Source organism: Mytilus trossulus, chromosome 1 (assembly GCF_036588685.1).
Source record: "Mytilus trossulus isolate FHL-02 chromosome 1, PNRI_Mtr1.1.1.hap1, whole genome shotgun sequence".
Classification (NCBI taxonomy): Eukaryota; Metazoa; Mollusca; class Bivalvia; order Mytilida; family Mytilidae; genus Mytilus; species Mytilus trossulus.
Window position 1 is genome coordinate 91,397,430 of NC_086373.1, and position 19,917 is coordinate 91,417,346.

Below are 19,917 nucleotides of genomic sequence, written 5' to 3' on the forward strand. Positions count from 1 at the left end.
TGCTTTGTATGTTTGAATTATTGATTGCTTATGGAAATAAACTGATCATAGATACCAGGACTAAATTTAGTATATACGCCAGACGCGCGTTTCGTCTACATAAGACTCATCAGTGACGCTCGAATCCAAAAAAGTTAAAAAGGCCAAATAAAGTACGAAGATGAAGAGCATTGAGAACCAAAATTCCTAAAAGTTTTGCCAAATACAGCTAAGGAGAACTTTCAATAATTTGGCATAGTTTAAAATATTTCAATGTAATGATTATGTTTGTGTGTAGCTGTCGTAGCTCAGTCTTGAGTGTGTAGCATGCGTGCTTTGTTTTAAATGTTTTGTTTGTAATTATAAGACGGTATAAAAGCTAAATAGCTAAGAGCTTATGTTTTCTGTATATCGATTTCGTCTATAAATAAAGCTTTTGAACTTGAACTTTTACTCATACGGCCTCAGCGAGCTCTTCGATGCATACACATGGATTTATTAGAGTTTTAATTTAGTCAAAATGTGTTTAAAAATCAATAGGCAACAAAACTGAGTACAATATTACGGTAATCTCTTTTATATATTGATGCTGTAAAGTCCGGCTTTCGAATTCAAGCGGCGTGTAGCTGAAAGCTTGAGTAAAATTAATATTGAATCTCTGTGCTTTCGGATTTGTTTCACAATTTACTATATGTGTTGTAATCAAACAAAAATTTAGTCATTATGATGTTTGGAATACATCTTATAAAGAATTTGATACTGACTTAAATTAGTATCCTTCTGGTATGTATATGCAAATGTCCATTCCAGAGCTCTATAATGCAAATGTCCATTCCAGAGCTCTATAATGCAAATGCAATGCTTCTGCGGTGGGAAATGAAATTTCAACGTAATCGTAGCAAGTTAAGTTATCACAGGCACTTGTCTCATAATTTTTTTCCCTATATACCTTAATATAACATTAACATATAGGGGGTCTCAGACAAGTGCCTGTGTAAGTTAGGTACCGACAAATAACATATAGGAAATAGAAATAAGCAAGATAAACACACATGCACCCTATTGGCAACATTTGATAGACCAAGAAAGCACAGGAAAATATAAATGGAAGTAAGAAATCGTTTCGGACTTTATTGCAAAAAACGGACGTTTTGACTTACCAGAACATCCACAACCCCAATCGTAACAGCAAGAACAAAATTGAAGTACATGGATGAAATTACACGGATAATCCACGTAGGTTTTGATATGTACCAATGAGAACAGTTATGCTAAAGGCCATACGATTGAGGAAGTTCTTTCAAATATCCCATCTACAGAAAGAATTTGTGACGTCAAATATGATAGACTGGTTGTATGAATATTTTCTACCTCCATGTGATGAATTTTGAAATTTGAATTTGATAGATTTGTTCTTAATTTGCACTGGCTACAGTTACACGGAAATGTAACAATAATATGAAAATTATTGTTACATTAGAGGCTAATTGTCGGAATGCAGGATTGGGAAAGGAACCGATTAATTACGAATGTAATAATAATATTTGGGTCTACGGTTACATTTATATGTGTTCCCCCTAACAGAAGTTCCACTGGAAACTTTGTTATAAACAATGTCATAATACCTATTCATGTTGAAACAAATATTCTATACTATTTATTCCGTTAGGAACATTTACTGTAATATTTATTTTATTCCTATGGGAATAATATTCCAGAATATTTTTTCCTTTTGGAACTTATATTATGAAGGAACTTATATTCCGTGACAACATTGCGTTATTGTTACATTAAAGACACAGGCACTTGTCTCAAAAAAAAAATTCCTGTATACCTTAATATATTAAGGTATACAGGATTTTTTTTTTTGAGACAAGTGCCTGTGATTAAAGACTGCAATGTAGGCTAGAATTGTTAAACTTCAACCTTCTATAGTTTTGTTGCTTAATTTTTGACTTCGATATGTACTAGATAATAATAGTAATAACAATATCCCTTAATAGTAATAATAATATTCCTTTTCAACAATTTTTTTAAGTATTGATTGTTTTGATGTTGTTAAAGAAACTACTCATGATAGTTTAGTTCAAACTATTGATGACTACTTAATACTGTCCAATAGGGCATTCAGTACTGTCACCACTAAGAACGAAATTACGATCACAAAATACTTGGACTCTGAAAAGTGAAAACACTGTTTCCATTTAGCGGTGCACATTGCCGTATCACTGGTTTGTCACGGATGGCTGCTTATAGAGTGGTTTCACCAAAAATGCGTCGGACTAAAACATGCTAAAAAAGACATACTGGATTTGTAGAATCTGTCATTGTAAACAAAAAAATAAAATATTGTATGCAAACAATATTTAAATATCAAATAAAAGTTTTCGAGTTTTATTCTATAAATGATGTTTGGATTTTCATTTCTTTAAATTCGCCGGGACCTCGGGACTTCATGTTTTAAATAAATAAATAAATATTTTATTTGAGTGTCACACATCGATTGATACAGTACATATATACAAGTAAATTAAGTAACATCTTTAAAATTCAATCAATGCCCAGCCAAACATTTGACTTATGAGACACTTTACTGAAAACATTCATGTACATATTTACAATAAACTGTATGTTAAATTGGTAAAATATTTCTAGAGTTAAAAATCTAATAAATTATTTTTTCAAAATCGCTTTCAAAAATACCATTTGTAAAAATATAAAATGTTAATACTGATCATATGAAAAACACTATAAAAGTTCTTATTAAAAAGTTATCAATTCTCTTCTAAAATAGAAATAAAGTATAATAAAAATATTGAACTCAATAAATAAAAATACCTTATTTTAAAAATTTGAGAAAAACAAATATGCTTAATGTTAAAACCTTAGACAAAAACTAGGCTATAAAAATGAAAATCTACCTCTTCAATCAAATGTAAATAAAACACTTCTGTAAAATTTTACATGGACATTTCTGAATTTGCTCGGATCTCATCCCAGTATGCATTGTTTCAAAGTTCTCAATTAAATAATTACATTCACAAAATAAATCATATCGTATGTCTGCATATAAAGGGCACTCCATCAAAAAATGTTTCTCAGTCTCTAACGTTACATGTCCGAGATCGCAATATATAGTCTATCTTCAATTGGAACTTTAAAGCCCAGGATTTCGGGACCAGGACCCTACGACACCCCCCTTTTCCATTGCAGTTCGTAAATGTAACAATAACGCAATGTAACTGAATCCAAATAGTATTGTCACATTCGTAATTAATCAGTTCTCACCCAACCCTGCAATCCGACTATTAGTCTCCAATGTAACAATCTTGATCTTAATGTTTGTTCTTTTAGACTGTCACTGTTTTAGCCAAACCATCTTCTTTTTTCAATATAGTATAGTTTTTGTTGTAGTTGTATCTTCATTTCATTTAAATTAAATAAAAAAAACTTTTAAATTAGGAAAGCTTTACTAGCTTTTCGTTTGGGGTTCGTGTTGTTTATTCTTTAGTTTTCTATGTTACAAATGTAATGTGTAGATCTACTATTGTTTTTCTGTTTGTCTTTTTCATTTTTAGCCATTGCATTGTCAGTTTGTTTTAGATTTATGAGTTTGACTGTCCCTTTGGTATCATTCTAAATTCAAAGGTAAGAGACCATGTTAGAAATTAAAAAGGGACTGAAACCAAGGATTTGTATAGTATACATAATACTATACAAATCCTTGTTGAAACATAAAAATCATGCAGTCTTCCCATAAATTACTTAATTATAGCAGAGACATATAATTGTATTATATGTCTCTGATTATAGAATATCAAACTAGGCTGACTGTATTTTTTATTAGGCGCCCTCTATCGGCTGATAGCTCTTAGATGAGCGAAGGGAGATTGGTGGAAAACAACGGCTGACATTATTCATTTTTCTGGATAGGTATTTAGATGAATCTATATTTTTTTCTCACTGGAACATCGCGTGAAGGTTACTGTGATCCAATATGGCATCCGCTGTAGTTCAACGAATTGTGCGAGTATGTTTTATGAGTAGAAAATGTATCTTGGGCTGACTAAATGCTAGAAAAAATAATCAAACATTTCGGTCAGGGAAGATGCTTGTTGATTTCATTCTGAGGGTGTCTGGGTGTTTTCAAAAACAAACATTTAAAGTGAACTCGTCGTTGACGTTATTTTCAGTTTGACACTTCTGCTATAAAACACAAAATTATTGGAACTATCAATGCATTTGAATGGGGATATATAGTTGAACCCCACCCCTTTTGTCCTGGGTTGGGAACCCCCTTTTTAAAATGGCTGGATCCGCCCCTGTGCAGATTGGTTACATGCACCATTATTCCAACATCCCATTAGTCCTACAGCCCATTGGTCCCACAACTCATTAGTCCGACAACCCAATAGTCTTGACAACCCATTGCTCCGACAGCCCAATACTCTGACAACCGATAAGTCCAACACATACATATTTAAGAAATAACTCTGTATATATATATATTACATAAGACTAAGGTAGTTGGAATACCTATATACTCAATTCAAAATCTGTATATAGAATAGAACAGAAAAGAATATTTCATTTTCCAAATAACAGGGTATATCAAGAGCATATAAATCAGGACCAACCGGTGATGGTGCAAGCTACTGATGATACCCATGCTGGTAAACAGAAATTTGTTGAGTCTGAAATTGCATCACACGATAAAGCCGACTTCAATAAAGTCTGAAACCAAATTTCAGAAATCCTTATAATGTTGCAGGGGTTAAAAAATCCACTAGCCCGACGCCCGGGACTAGACATTTACGTCTCGGGCAACCAAAACTATTAACCCAGTATGCCCGACGGACTAGTATCAAAAAAATCTTGGCATGTCTAAAATAGAAAGTGGAAAATCCCTTCATCACTTTTCTGTCTTAGCCAATCAGATTCAATTCCGTCATCCGGGATTCCAAGAATTTGAACTAGTTTGTACAGGTTCTCACCTCATGCACAGTAACATGTTTTAAAAATAGAACTAATAACTCCTGGTGGCCCGGTATCATGTATTGATCGCAGTTATTGTACTTTCAATATCGATTTCTCGTTATATGTTATAACGGGGATATTTTTCATTGGTTCTGTCGAGTTTTTCAATTAACGGTACCGGGGGTATAATGTATTGATAGGTATTGATCCGTCTAGACTCTTGTCGGACAACTGTTTAAGCAGGGAGCACGAAACTATGTCAATGCAACAAAATTATCCAAAATATATCAACATATTTTACTACGGCAAGCGCAGAAACTTCTTCAAGTTCAACACGAAAATCGGCAAATGAAGGGGATTCTTATGAGGCTGATACATCTAAAAAAAATAGAAAGTACGATCGGGACAAGCGAAAAAGAACGTTCATAGCGACATGGAATGAAAGATTCCCGTGGGCAAGGTCGGTTGTTGAGGATGAAAAGCCTGAGACTATGTATTTTATTTTATTAAATTATAGTGTACAAATGCCTTCAAAACATGACACACATTCCCAGGGTCTTATGCAGCAAACCCTGAGTGATTTGTAAGTGATACTTGGGCTAGCAGGTTGGTTTTGATGGGCTAGCAGTTCTTGAAACAGGGCTAGTATAATCCTCCTGCAAAAAAGTCCTGGGCTAGTTAGCTGTAACAAAATTTTTTAACCCCTGTGTTGTTTATTAATTTAATTAAGATTATTTCCTTTATTTTAAATCAATATTGTATTTGAGGCTGCACATATAAAATCAAATCTGTACATATTTATTCATACTGGTGTTAAAAAACAATAAAATGTATGGTTCTGATACACACATGAATATATACATATATATGGAATTAGCTAGCCAATTTTAAATTTTGTATTAATACCAAAGTCTATTCTTTGATTTCAAGACATAAAAATTTAAAAACTTTAAAATAGAATAAGAACCTAAATCATTTTTGATTGTCTTATAGTTTCAGAGGGGCAAATACTATTTTATAGATTTTTTTAGATGGGCAAGTTCTTTTATTCAGAATTTAAAAGGATGGGCATTACCTTTTTTAATGAAACAATATTAAGAATGCATCAATCTGGTAAATATTAAACGTCCCTTATTTGCCTTCTTCAAGGGGTAGATCAGTTAAAATGTCCAGACAAATTTCAAGACTACTATATTTGATGAATTCTAGACAGTTCGGCACCCAGACAAATCGGTACCGGACAAATCAGCACCTACCATAGACAAATCGGCACCCGTGAAAGACAAATCGGCATCCAATCGGACAAATCGGCATCCGGACAAATAGGCACCTAGACAAATCGGCACCCAACATAGACAAATCGGCACCTTATCAATTATTTATCTTTGATCTATATATAGTGAACCAAAAATTAAAATTTCCTGGCACTGTTTATGTATGAGGGCATTTTGGGTGTTCAGTGTTAATAGACAGCAATTATGTTTGAGTGTTATTTTTTGTCTCCTGCACTATTTATAATATTATTGTCAATATTGTACATTGTTTCTTTGAATATGTATCTTATTAAGTGGTTTATTCCTTTTAGTTATTTGTTCGGCACCCAGACAAATCTTTGAATACATGTATGTATCTTATTAAGTGGTATATTCCTTTTAGTTATTTATTTGTGCATAAGACTGTACAGCAGCTAAGTCATTTTGATAGGTTTATTATTTGTGTGAATTCTTTTTCCTGAAACAATGAACATTCTGACTTTATAGGTTTTGACCACCGCTTTGCAGGATGTATAAATATGCAGTCACGTCTGGTCAGAATGGGGACATTAAATCCGATGCCTAGTTGTAGAGAGAATGCCACTCTTTGAGGAGTTCGTATTTAGTCTACTGAAAGGCAAAATTTCTGCTCCTATCCAAGAAATCCATCATTTTCCAATGCATGACATTTTCAAATTTCCAGACCTTCGTTCTGTACGGCACCTATTACAGGACCTAGCTCCCTGTTGCATTTATTGTAAAAAAAAAAATTGTCCTGAATTTGCACAAATATTTGACACTGGATGTTTAAAAATCAATCAACTAGCTTCCAGTAATTTTGAGTACTCTCAGATTTACGTGTAATGACCACAATTATTCAAATTTCTCTGTTTCCATCGTCTGTGCTGCAGAGATTCCCATTCAAGTTGGTCCAGAAGCTTTGTGACACATCCTGGAGAGTTGTCCTGGTAGCAACTGTAGACAAAGCGAGCTGCTCGTCGCTGTACCTGCTCTATGTCACATATGATGGTAATTTGGTGGGGATCCCATACCGGGGAAGCATATTCCAGGGTTGGTCTGACTAACGTGCAGTATGCTGTAGCTTTTGTTGCTGGAGTACACCTACCCAGATTCCACCGTAAGAATCCTAGTGTCTTGGAGGCTTTCCCTATGGTCTGATTGATGTGATTTGACCAGGTGAGATCTTTGCTGATGGTGAGCCCAAGGTATTTCCCACTGTCTATTGTTTCTAATCTGTGTCCATGGAGTGAGTAGGATGTCAGATGTTGTTGACGTCGTCTTTAAGAGCTTAATTAAATGATGATTATTCTTTTTGTAATGCATATTTTATATACAAATTATAATATCTAATATGCAACAATTCTTTAATTTTTGATAATAAATTTATTTTTAAAAACGAGGTGCCGGATTGTCTTGGTGCCGATTTGTGGGATACCGAAATGTCCAAAATGGATGCCGAAATGTCTTCGGACTTGGGTGCCGATTTGTCTGGGTGCCGATTTGTCTTGTTACCATATTTGATCTGTATTAATCTGATAAAAATGAAGTTAAAGTCTGTTTGATTTATTCATAGATTAGGACATATACTTAATTAGTAGATTTTTCATATAGGACAGAAACTTTTTAAAGGGAGAAATATGAATTGCACCGGTCCCAACCCCAAATAAATATTGACCGGTCCCTAAGGAAAGTTGTGTAGGTTGGCTTTGGAAAAATAAACGTTTTCTTTATTTTGGTCTGAATGTTTTGATTTACAATTACAGAAAGTGCCATTGAAAAGTTTCAATAAACAGTTTTCCACAACGACAGTTAGAGCTGGAACTCAGGTAAGTTTATATTTAGTCATGTGAGTAGAACAGTCTTCATGAAAAACATTTAAATTAGCAGGCCCAAGGCTAAAATTTTGGAAAGTTTCAGTCATATTTTGTCGGCTTAACTTGTAGAGATGATTTTTAAAGGCCTCAAAGCAATTTTACATGCCCTAACTGCTGGGTCTGTGGCTAAGCCTGAAGACTGGTTGAAAAGAATATTTTAAATCCAAATTAGAAAAAAAACCAGCAGTGGTCTTATATTCATCACACATCGGCTTCCTTTTTACCAAATATGTTTATGGTGTTACCTTAACAACTGATATTGTTTCCTACCTAATGTTTTTGGCTTTGGCTTTCTGACTTCCTGTATCAATAAAAACTTGACTGTCACGAAGTAGCACAATATTACTGATAGTGGCATTAAACACAATGATTCAACCAATCAATCAATTAGTAGTCAATAGCTCACAGGTCAGCTTGCCAATCAATCAATTAGTAGTCAATAGCTCACAGGTCAGCTTGCCAATCAATCAATTAGTAGTCAATAGCTCACAGGTCAGCTTGTTATTTTTCTTTTAAAAATATCCAAAATCTTTTATAGACTTAATTATTTCTAGTCTTTTGATATAAATTTTATTTATTAAATACTTTATAGTTAATTTGATTGATTGAACGGCCCTTATGTTATGGTTTAATTGATTGGGGTTTTGGTGTATGATGTATTATGATTCAGAATAAGGGATAAATGTTTTGCTCTGAAATGACTCATGTTAAACAACTGAGATAACTACATTGTAATACAGTAAAGGCTATTTTGTGTGCAAAACAATGAACAAAAACAAATATGATATACGGCAACAAAAGACAACCTCTGAATTACAGACCCTTGACATTTGTCAGGCACATACAGAACGTGACTTGTTTTGACATGAGTAACCTAACTGTTAATACACCCACGCCCTTATCTGGGATGAAGAGCAGCTCAACATAACTTTACAAATCAGTTGAAAAGAGCATAACTCATCAGAATAATACAAAGCACAAAAGAATAAAGACAAGGTTGCACAAAGAACAGATTTGAGAGTACTGGCTGTTACTAAAAGCTAGTTCAAAGCCAATAAAAAAGATAATGTACATTGTACATTGTATCTAAGACTAAGATACCATTCAGTTTGATATCCAACTTTTTTTTATCATTAACTAAACTTGGGCTATGACCATTTCTTTTCTACAGTTAACTGTCAGGGATGCCTTGAATGCTGCTATAGATGAAGAAATCAAAAGAGATGATAAAGTTTTTCTACTGGGAGAGGAAGTTGCATTGTATGATGGTGCCTACAAGGTTCTTAGTATATTCTCACATAAATGAAATCAGTTTGACCAGTAAAAAATTGCTAACCCAAAATACTATGGTTGATTTGTCTGTTTTTTGAATTTTTCCCTGGGAATACTCAGATGCTTTAATGTTCTATTATATTCCAGATATTAAAGCGTTATGTTTTACGCCTCAATGTACAAATATGTCTAAACTTATGAAGTTGCTGAAATTGAAAAACTGCCAAATGGCTGCCATCTTCATTATAAACCAAAAGGAAAGAAAAAACCTTTGATTTGTTTTACGTTTATTTTTGTGATTTATGGAATAAATGTGTCTGATGTTAGTACAAAAACATGTAGTAGATAGTCAAAACCAAAGTTGAAGCTCAAGTCTATCAAATTAACATATTTTATTAAAAGTCATATGTGCCAAAATATTTGAACTCTGACAGCTGTCTTCTTCTTCTGGTTCTTTTGTTTATGTAAATGCATTATAAAGAAGATATGTTTATGCCCCCACCGTAGCAGAGGGGAGATTAAGTTTTACCCTTGTCGGTCTGTCAGACCGTACATATGTATGTACATCCCAAAATTGGTTTCCATTCTCTTAACTTGAGTGTGCCTCAACCAAATGTTGTAAATCTTATACATACACAATGCTTATTACCACAAAACACAGATCAAGTTTGAATTTTTGTGGTGTCTTTTCAAGCGTTTTAGAGTTATGTGCCTTTATAAATGGAAAAAAATGCAAAGTTTTTAATTTCACTTAATTTTCTGAATTTTGCTTCTTGATTACAGGTTAGCAGAGGATTACACAAGACATATGGAGACAAGAGAGTAATAGATACTCCTATAACTGAGGTTTGTTAACTTTGATATTGTTTTTTTTAAGCTCACATAGCCAAAAATATGATTATCACAGGGTTTTTCACAAGTCAAACATTAACACAGAGATAAAATGCACAAGAATACCAGAAATGCTGTCTCAGAGAAATATTAAATGTTTTTTTTTTAAAGTTTTATATACACTTTTTCCATGTAAGGGGAGATAATTTATAAAACTCAAAAATCAATATATATCATAAATTCTTAAATAAATGCTCAAGGTGAAAAAATGTAACTTAATGTTTTTACATTATCAAATGATTATAGTTTGCATTAATTTCTTATTACTAAAATTCTGCACATGAAAATCATTCTTCAACAATATTTAATCTATATATATATGGTAACTTAATTGAGCAGACTTGAGAAATGTATAAAAAGGTTCACATTTGTCTTTTGAGAAAATCAAAATCTTTTAAACTTTCAGATGATTTAGTTTGTTGATTCATACCGTACAGGGAAACTCAATATTTTGTATATTGAAATATCAATGGTAAAGTGGGTAGCTCTTTTGGCTGAGTTTTCTTTGATAAGTTGTTACAACCCTGATTTGCATCAATTCAGCTTAAACAAATGATACAAAATTTTCCAGGTGATTTTTCTAGAAGTTTTACAAATGTTGAAAGTTTATTATTTTCTGTTTCATAATTCTCAGTTTTCAGAGGAATTTGATTTTACTATCTAATTTTATGTTTGGAGTTTTGCAATAGGATTAGATAACTGCAAAACCAAAAAATGGTTATATAATTCTTACATATTTGATTTTGAAATAATAAACCTGAATGGCACATATTGAGATTTAAAGACAGCATCTTTTAATAAGGATACTACTGTGAAAGTTCTTTAATTTAATTCAAACATATTTATTTAGAGTGGATTGGGAAACAAGTTTTGCAACTTATATTTATCCCTTTCCACTTTGCGGGTGCGAGTGCTGCGTTGTAGCGGTGAAAGTTCTTTAATTCGTGGGCATCAATTTTCGTGGTTTGAGGAAAATTTACTTGTTCGTGGGTTTTTAAATTCATGGATTTTAGTTTACTAAAAAATTATAAAAATTAAAAAATTAAAGCCAGGTTATAAATAGTCTGGATTGAGGAAATTGCACCTAAATAAAACAGTAACATAAACAAATGCTATAAACGTATCTTGAATTGTCAAATAATTCTTATCAAAATCAAACCCAGCATGAAATTATGATTTTCAATATGTAGGAGAACTACGAGGATATAAAATGAACACTTTATCATACTAGCATATTACTACCGGAAATCTGATTTTCATTGATCAAAAATATTTTTGAGAGAAGTAAACGATCAAAAGTTGTACAGTTTATTGTTTAAAGATGAAATGGGTATAATCATGACTGCTATTAAAGAATTCTTAGATTTGGCGTTATTCAATATATTTACTAGATCATATCAGTAATCAAACCTACCGATGGGGATCTTCCCATGTCTTGATTTGCTCAATGGTTGTTTTATTTGGTTGAACACTTAAAATCGTGGATATAGTCATCCACGAAAACCACGAAAATTGGTACCCCACGAATATAAGTACTTTCACAGTATCTCCCTTTATTGATGTTTTAGGATAACTTGAATAGACAGTCTGTAACAGTGTGTTCATTCCTCTATACTGTTTACTTTATTATATCATCACAATAAAAAATATTTTCTGTCATTTTGTTTTGCAGATGGGTTTTGCTGGTATTGCAGTAGGAGCAGCTATGGTAATTTACTTAAAAATCATGCAACTTAAATTAAATGGTGCAGATATCTGAGATAACTTCCCTCATGATAAGATTGTCCTATTTTAAATGCTGGAGCCGTCCATTTTCAAATTGATTAAGGGGAAGCAATCCATCGTAATTTGTTACATTAGTCTTTAGATTTTATGTATGATTTTTAAACTGAACTGTAGCATTAAAAGGCAAATCACATAGATTAAGTTAGAAACCTTAAACTTTACTGTGTGCCTTTGTTGTTATTACTGCATGAAATTAAGCATCAAGGGGAAAGTAACCTTTTTTTTTCCCATGTCGATTTTGTTAATAAACATATTATGATCATTTTGATGAGTGCTTACGTTTTGTATTAGCAAGCATTATTCAATCCTAGTAATGGCAAATAAGAGGAGGAATGTTTAGCAAGCACACAATGTAAAAGGTTACATAATGAGCTATTTTAAGGGCTATATTCACAGTGACATTACTTGACTGACCATCTATTAAACTCAACATTATTTTTATTTTTCAGGCAGGCTTGAAACCAATATGTGAATTCATGACATTCAATTTCTCCATGCAAGCAATAGATCAGGTAAATGTAATTTTAAGATGATATAGAAATTTGATTATTTATAATTATACCCCGCTTTAAAAAAGGGGGATATACTGTTTTACTTCTGTCTGTCCTTCTGTCAGTCAGTCCGTCCCCGTCCATCCCATGAATATTTTTCCTCAGCTATACCGTGTGATGCGCTTTCAGATTCATCACTTGACAACTTCCTGTTTACCGAACACTTGCATATTTTAACACTATTAATATTATTCACTTGCGGCGGGGGTATCATCAGTGAGCAGTAGCTCGCAGTTTCACTTGTTTTTTTATCTTTTTTTTTTTACAAAAATATTGTAAGTTACAAAAATCTAAACTTTTTTTTCAAAAAATGGGAAAATAATTTAATCTTGTACCTCATTTCAAATTGTTTAATTTTTTAAAACAATTCACTGTTGATAACTTGAGATAGTTTTTCATTACAATTGAATTTGAGGTTATTTTGAGTAAAGAAATTGAATTATGGCTCAGTATAGTTAAAATCTTTCCTATACATGATCAATCGAATAATAATTGTTTCTTACATATAAAACTACTGTTAATTAGATTTATACATCATAATGTGTCAAAAGGGATTCAGGAAAAACAAAGTTTTCCTCCTCTGAATAATCAATGTGATCAGATTTATGTACTTTTGAATTTCAGGTGATCAACTCAGCAGCTAAAACATTTTACATGTCAGCAGGACAGGTAAGTTTTTATGTGAGAAAGCTCTAGTAACCAGACAAACTATTAAACAAACAAATTGCAAATTGTCTGTGACTGTTTACACTTTTGAGTTATGTTCATTTATATCATTTATTGAAAATATTAACAATAATTGTTTTCCGTAACTTTATATCATCAATAGGTCCACCTTTTATAATTTTTGTTGATTTTGAAAATATTTTCAACTCTCACATTCAGGTCTACAATTATTAACAACACAATATTTTCAAAAGTTAAAAGAGGTTGTTTGAAAATGTGAGCAGATGTAGTTCTTTGCAAGACATCTGTTATTATACATCTGTGTGAATACTATGTTATATTACTTCTCAAAGGTTCACATGTTTACATCAACAAAATGTTTTTGTTTGCCCTTACTCTATCGCTATATCACATAAAACACTAGAATTAGGATGATATCATTATTTTGCACTTAGGTCAAAGCTCCCAATGAATGATCAGAGAGATACCTTCACAGTCTATAAATTGTCTGTACTGTTGTGTATCAGTGAGCTCCAGTCTCACCTTAAACTATAATTTAAATTGAATTTTCCTAATTGTTTTGATAGGTTCCAGTCCCTATTGTCTTTCGAGGACCAAATGGAGCTGCAGCTGGTGTTGGAGCCCAACATTCACAGTGCTTTGCTTCATGGTACAGTGCTTGTCCAGGACTAAAAGTATTATCCCCATTCTCTTCAGAAGATTGTAAAGGGTTATTAAAAGCAGCAATTAGAGATCCCAACCCAGGTCTGTATGAAGGGAAGTTATCAAAATCTTAATTTTTTGCAGGTAATTGAAAGGTTCTAAAATAGCAATGACTGAAGCTTTAGGATAACAAAGTAAATTTAAGAAGATTCTGTATAATTTCTTAAGAAACAATTCTCAAACAAAGACCAAATGACCTAGACATTTAAAACAACTATAGGTCCCCTTATGACCTTTAAGCAAAGTGTAAAACCTATAACGCATAGATAGCTTTAAAAACCCTGAAATGGCAAATCTAAAACACCTCAAATGAGAAAACTTAACAGCCTGATTAATTAACCAAACAAAAGTATAATATACTGCAACAAATGCCAAACTAGAATTACAGGCTTCTTACTTTGAACTGGATGGGTTTAACATGTTAGCTGGACCTAACTCTTCCCTGAAATATACCTGGGATATTGGTTAAACAATACAACTTAAGAACAAACTATGTAAATCAGTTGAAATGGATCATACTTAACACACATGGTATATTTTCCACTTGACTTATATCAACCAACAATCAATCAATTTATCAATTGAAATTGGCTTAACTCATTCGATACAAAGCACATCAAATCCCTGACAGAAAATCAAAAGACACAAAGTACAGATCTGAGAGTATGTGCAGTTTCTGAAAACTAGTTCAAAGCCAATAAGAATTAATAAAAATCATGCATCTGGGACTAAAGTATCAATCAATACACATCCAGCAAACAACAGATTTAGTGTAAAGACTTCATTAAAGTCACAGAAAATAGAGGTATTGACAGATTGTAGAACTGTATAACAGTAATATTTGGTTTTGTTTAAATTTCTGATAACAATATTTATATGGATGAAAACAATATTCAAAGATCTAATTACAGTATTGAATTAGTAACATTTTAGAATAAGTTTATCCAAAGGATTGATATATTTCAAATCATATCTACATTTACAGGCTTAGTAAACAACATCACTTTAAAACTTTGGATATGCTGTCCTGTTTGTCATATGTTTTTTTTACAGCCAAGCTTCCAAACCAAAACATTGTATCTATGGAAGAATTAAGGAAAGTTTAAAGTGATTTTTTAACAATTCTATGGAATTCCAAAATGTCACTACAATCATATAGCGTACAAGTTGAAATACATAAACACCATGAGATGGTGCCAAAGGAACATCACTGCCAAAAAAGGAAAATAAACAAAAAGGAACAAAAAAACTGTTTTTCCTACATTTTAGTGTAGATATTTCTGTGTAAATGGTGTGACTTTCACTTCAAATAACACTGATTTAAGATATTTTTCTTTCCAGTTGTATTTTTAGAGAATGAGATTATGTATGGAACACAATTTGAAATGTCTGATGAAGCTATGTCAGAAGATTTCGTTATTCCTATAGGAAAAGCTAAAATAGAAAGACAAGGTTAGTATTTCATATGTCAGATCGAATCTTGATGCTTAGAGCGGAGGGGGCATTAAGTGTTACCAATGTCAACTGTATATACAACGTCCATACTCCCAAAAGTTGGTTTCTGTTCTCTATCTTTAGTTTGCCTCAACAAAATGTTATGAAAGTTGTACAAAATGCTTATTACCACAAAACACAGATCAAGTTTGAATTGTGGAGGTGACATTTTAACCGTTTTTAATCCCCTTTGCAAATGGAAAATTGCTAAATTTTCATTGAAGTTCTTAAACTTTAGTGTGCCTCTACCAAATGTTATGAAACTTATACACAATGATTATTACCACAAATTACAGATCATTTATTGAATTTTAGTGGCGTCACTCCAACTGTCTAAGAGTTATGCCCCCTTACAAATGAAAAACATTGCTGAATATTTTGTTTTGTTCTTTAACTTCAGATAGCCTCAACCAAATGTTATGAAACTTATACACAATGCTCATTACTACAAAATACTGATCAGATTTAAAATTTTGGTGGTGTCACTTTTACAGCTCTAGAGTTATGCCCCTTTACATATAGAAAAGTTGCTGAAGTTTTTGCTCTGTTCTCTGACTTTAATTTGCATCAACCAAATGGAATGACACTTATACACACTACTTATTACCATAAAACTCAGATCAAGAACAAATTTGGGTACAGTCACTTTTACTGGTTCTTTGTCACATTATAACTTTATATGATATGTAAGCATCATCTGTGTCCATAGTTTCTTTCTACTGCAATGTTATTGAATGGTTTGTTAATAGCTTATGTTTGTACTCTGTAGGTAATCACATAACATTAGTATCACACAGTAGATATGTTGGACATTGTTTAGAGGCAGCCAATGAATTAGCAGGACAAGGTGTGGAATGTGAGGTAATATTTTATTTAACGTAAAGAAAAATTATGTTCTGTAAATTAGCATGAGATACACACTAGTAATGAACATTGTTTTTGTAAAAGTTTTATGGCCAAGCATCTGTGTAATACTTATATAGATTTAACCCAAAATTCTTTTTTTCTGCCTTTACAGAATCACATGCTTGCAGTCTGCACTGTTAGCCTATAGTCTGATGCCCCAGACTAGTAAATATTGATTCGATTTTTTTTTCAAAATTTTCAATAGTCATATAGGGACAAGTTTTGATATTTTGTTTTTTGGACTAGAAGATGGAAAAGTTTTTTGGGCAGATTGTGCTTGAAGAAGGTCTATAGGTCATTGCTTGTGACATGGTACACATACTTGTATAATTAATGAGCTCTGGTCTCTAACTGTAATAACTTTTTTTAGAATCCTGAATTTGTCATGAAATATATTTTTCGTTTAGATTTATAAATAAGGCTCTGTTATCACATGAAAACATGCATTATGTAGATACTTCCTCTTTAAGATGAATATTCATGCCATAACTTTTTATGCGTTGACCAAAAAAATAAATTGGTACTTTGTTTTCAGGTTATAAATTTAAGATCAATTAGGCCAATGGATGAAGAAACAATTGTAAAATCAGTGATGAAAACAAACCATTTAGTAACAGTGGAGGGTGGATGGCCACAGTGTGGAATTGGATCTGAAATATGTGCCAGAGTCATAGAAAGTAAGTTGTCAGAGTAAATACTCTATCTTTCTGTTATAAAATGAAAACAACATGTTAAATCAAATAAAAACAACATGTTAGATAAAATTAAAACAACACGTTAAATAAAATGAAAACTGCATGTTAAATGAAATGAAAACAACACATTAAATAAAATGAAAACAACACGTTAAATAAATTGAAAACAGCATATTAAATAAAATGTAAAAAACATGTTAAATAAGATGTAAAAAACATGTTAAATAACATGAAAACAACACGTAAAATGAAATGAAAACAACATGTTAAATACTTTCATCAGTCATGCTCACAGCTGAATATTTAAAAGCTGAGGATTTATACGAACCGAAACAGGAGCAGAGCTGTATGACAAAAAAGATCAACTTTGACTGAAAGAGTTGAAACCTTAGTTTCTCTATAATTTAAAAATTTGTGAATGGACAATTTAAGAAATCAGGAAGTACTGATAACTGAGCTGATGATAAACTCCATCAAGGACTTATAGTCCTACAGCAGAGGTATCGACCTAGTGCTGTATAAAATGAAATCAATGTGTTAAATAATTTCATGCTTTATAAATAATTAAAAAAATAGAAGTATACTATTAATTTCATAATATCTAAATTTTGCAGTACTACATGAAAACTTTCACACGAGAGATTTAAACAAGCTAATTTGTTTAAAATAGAAAAAAAATAATGTTATCATTAGTTATACTTTAAATATGTGTGTGAGAGAGAAAAAACATTGAAAAGATCTTAAGTGAATGATTTGTGGTACCATTAAATGCTGTAATATCAAACTTATTTTGCAGGCCAAGCCTTTAATTACCTTGATGCACCAGTATTACGTGTAACGGGAGCTGACTTACCTACACCATATGCTAAACAGTTAGAAGATAATTCATTTCCTCAGACTCATAACATTGTTGGAGCAGTCAAAAAGTCGCTGAATATATCCTAACAAATACTCATTTTAGGCGATTTTTAACTGTTGTGACTTACTTAGGAAATCAGTTGAAATTGGAGATATAACTTATGATAGAACTGTTTTAGTGTGACCATAGACAGTGATTTCATGGTTTGAAAAGATTACTGTTAAATGGCTCAATGTCTAATATGAAGTACATTTTATTTTATTAAAGTTCATCTGTTATAGGTTATTTTTTTAGTCAGGTTGATTTCCTGTGGATAAAATTTTATCACATGTAGCTGTTATTTTTTATTTATGATATATTGTTGAATCTCGTGAAGATTAATATTTGTAAACTAGAAGAGATGTATGTAATAAAGTCTTAAAATGATTTTACTTTCTGTAGAAACCAAGGTATACAAAAGAACATTATTTAGAGATGTCAACTGTAGGGATAGTTTTTTCCAATGTGTTTCATGTTATCACAGTCTTCATGATCAATTTTTGAATCCACAAACCAGAGGCTTAATTTTACAAAATTTTTAGTTGGATTCTGTTGGCTAGTAGAGAAGAATTTCACAAGCTGGAAAGTAAAATTTTACAAGCCATGGCTGTATGACTTGTGGTTAAGCGTGAAGACTGTTACTTACATTAACTTGGCAAAAGGGGATAGTTGTGGAGGTTGGAGTTTAAAGTGACTAAATTTGTCTCCCTATTTTAGAAAAAGTGGATTTGTAAAATTTGTTTGCATCCTTTTGTTAGATGCTTATACTTTCCATCTCCTTTATAAACCAGTAACTGGATTTAATTTAACCTGCTAGAAATGTTCTGTACCCAATAGCAGTGTGCACCTCATGTTTTATATTTTGACCTGGCTGAATTTTTGTACTAGTATTCCCAAGTTATGACAGGTATGTTCCATCAAAATAACGTACTACCAAACTTTTAGTTATGTATTTGTGTTATAATACTCTGGTTGCTGTCTTAACATACTCTTGTTTGAAAGGATAACAACCAGAACACAATGTAGTAGGCTTTTCCATTTACCATATCTATATTTTTTATGCAAGTTACACATAATCAAGTTATACAATTAAACCTTAAACTTTTAGCATCACTCTGATTTTGATAGATGATTTGAACAAGAAAGATTAATATAGCAATGATAAAATATAAATTTTTGAATGAAGGCTTTATCACAATAGTTTTTAATAATTTTCTGTTGTTAAGCAGAATACTGTGGATTTAACAAAAAAGTGATACTGTAGTCCATGCAAAGTTTTTTAAGATATCCGTTTTTGTTTGAAAGATATTGCAGTATAATTGGATAAACTGGTTCATATCATCACATTTGTTGATTTCTATAATGCGTGATGGTTGTATCATTTGTTTCAATATTATTTATGTGAAAATTAAAAACAGAAAAAGACAGTTTATGTTTATTTCTCATTATTATTAAGCGACTGAGAGTAGAACATAAAGTAATGTGTAAGTTACTACTAGTGTAGAAATATTATACCCCGGAAACAAAGTTTCAAAGGGTATGATGTTTTTGACCTGTTCCTCTGTAAGTCAGTCCATCCTTCAGTTCTCTGTTGTCACCATAACACCTCTGAAATCCCACAATAGAATTTCATGAAACTGTGAAGATAATACATACATGATATGTAGATGCACATATCCACAAGAAATTTTTATCAGTTGTTTTTTGATGGATTTTTTTAAGCCTTTAACTTAGGAATCTGGTGAGATTGTTTGCAAAGTAACAATGATTGGACAATAACGAGAGTTTGCTTACAAAGGTTCATCGATTAATTTGGTGACCTATAACATATAAATAAGCCAAACTTTTAGAATAGTCTGATATGAAGCCTGCTGTTTTTAAAGGACTGCGGTCATATATTAGTATCACATTGTTGTCGTTGTCAGCTTTGTC

The 19,917-nt window shown here is 32.0% G+C and overlaps 1 protein-coding gene across 1 annotated transcript; it reads left to right on the forward strand.

Moving 5' to 3' along the window:
- The first annotated feature begins 3,911 nt into the window (after positions 1–3,911).
- Positions 3,912–19,412, forward strand: LOC134690496 (pyruvate dehydrogenase E1 component subunit beta, mitochondrial-like). The gene is made up of 12 exons (XM_063550473.1): positions 3,912–4,009; positions 7,994–8,056; positions 9,276–9,383; positions 10,160–10,222; positions 11,940–11,975; positions 12,502–12,564; positions 13,228–13,272; positions 13,857–14,034; positions 15,334–15,444; positions 16,256–16,347; positions 16,928–17,069; positions 17,884–19,412. The coding sequence occupies exons 1-12, from the start codon at positions 3,977–3,979 to the stop codon at positions 18,030–18,032; spliced, it is 1,083 nt and encodes a 360-aa protein (XP_063406543.1). The 5' UTR covers positions 3,912–3,976; the 3' UTR covers positions 18,033–19,412.
- The last annotated feature ends 505 nt before the right edge of the window (positions 19,413–19,917 follow it).

What these genes read in the sequence shown, in the direction of transcription:
- LOC134690496 (XM_063550473.1), top strand. Translation starts at nt 3,977, where the DNA reads ATGGCATCCGCTGTAGTTCAACGAATTGTGCGA. An exon ending in TTGCAGTAGGAGCAGCTATG is followed by an intron (nt 11,976 to 12,501) that starts GTAATTTACTTA and finishes TTTATTTTTCAG; the next exon opens with GCAGGCTTGAAACCAATATG. An exon ending in AGCTAAAATAGAAAGACAAG is followed by an intron (nt 15,445 to 16,255) that starts GTTAGTATTTCA and finishes TGTACTCTGTAG; the next exon opens with GTAATCACATAACATTAGTA.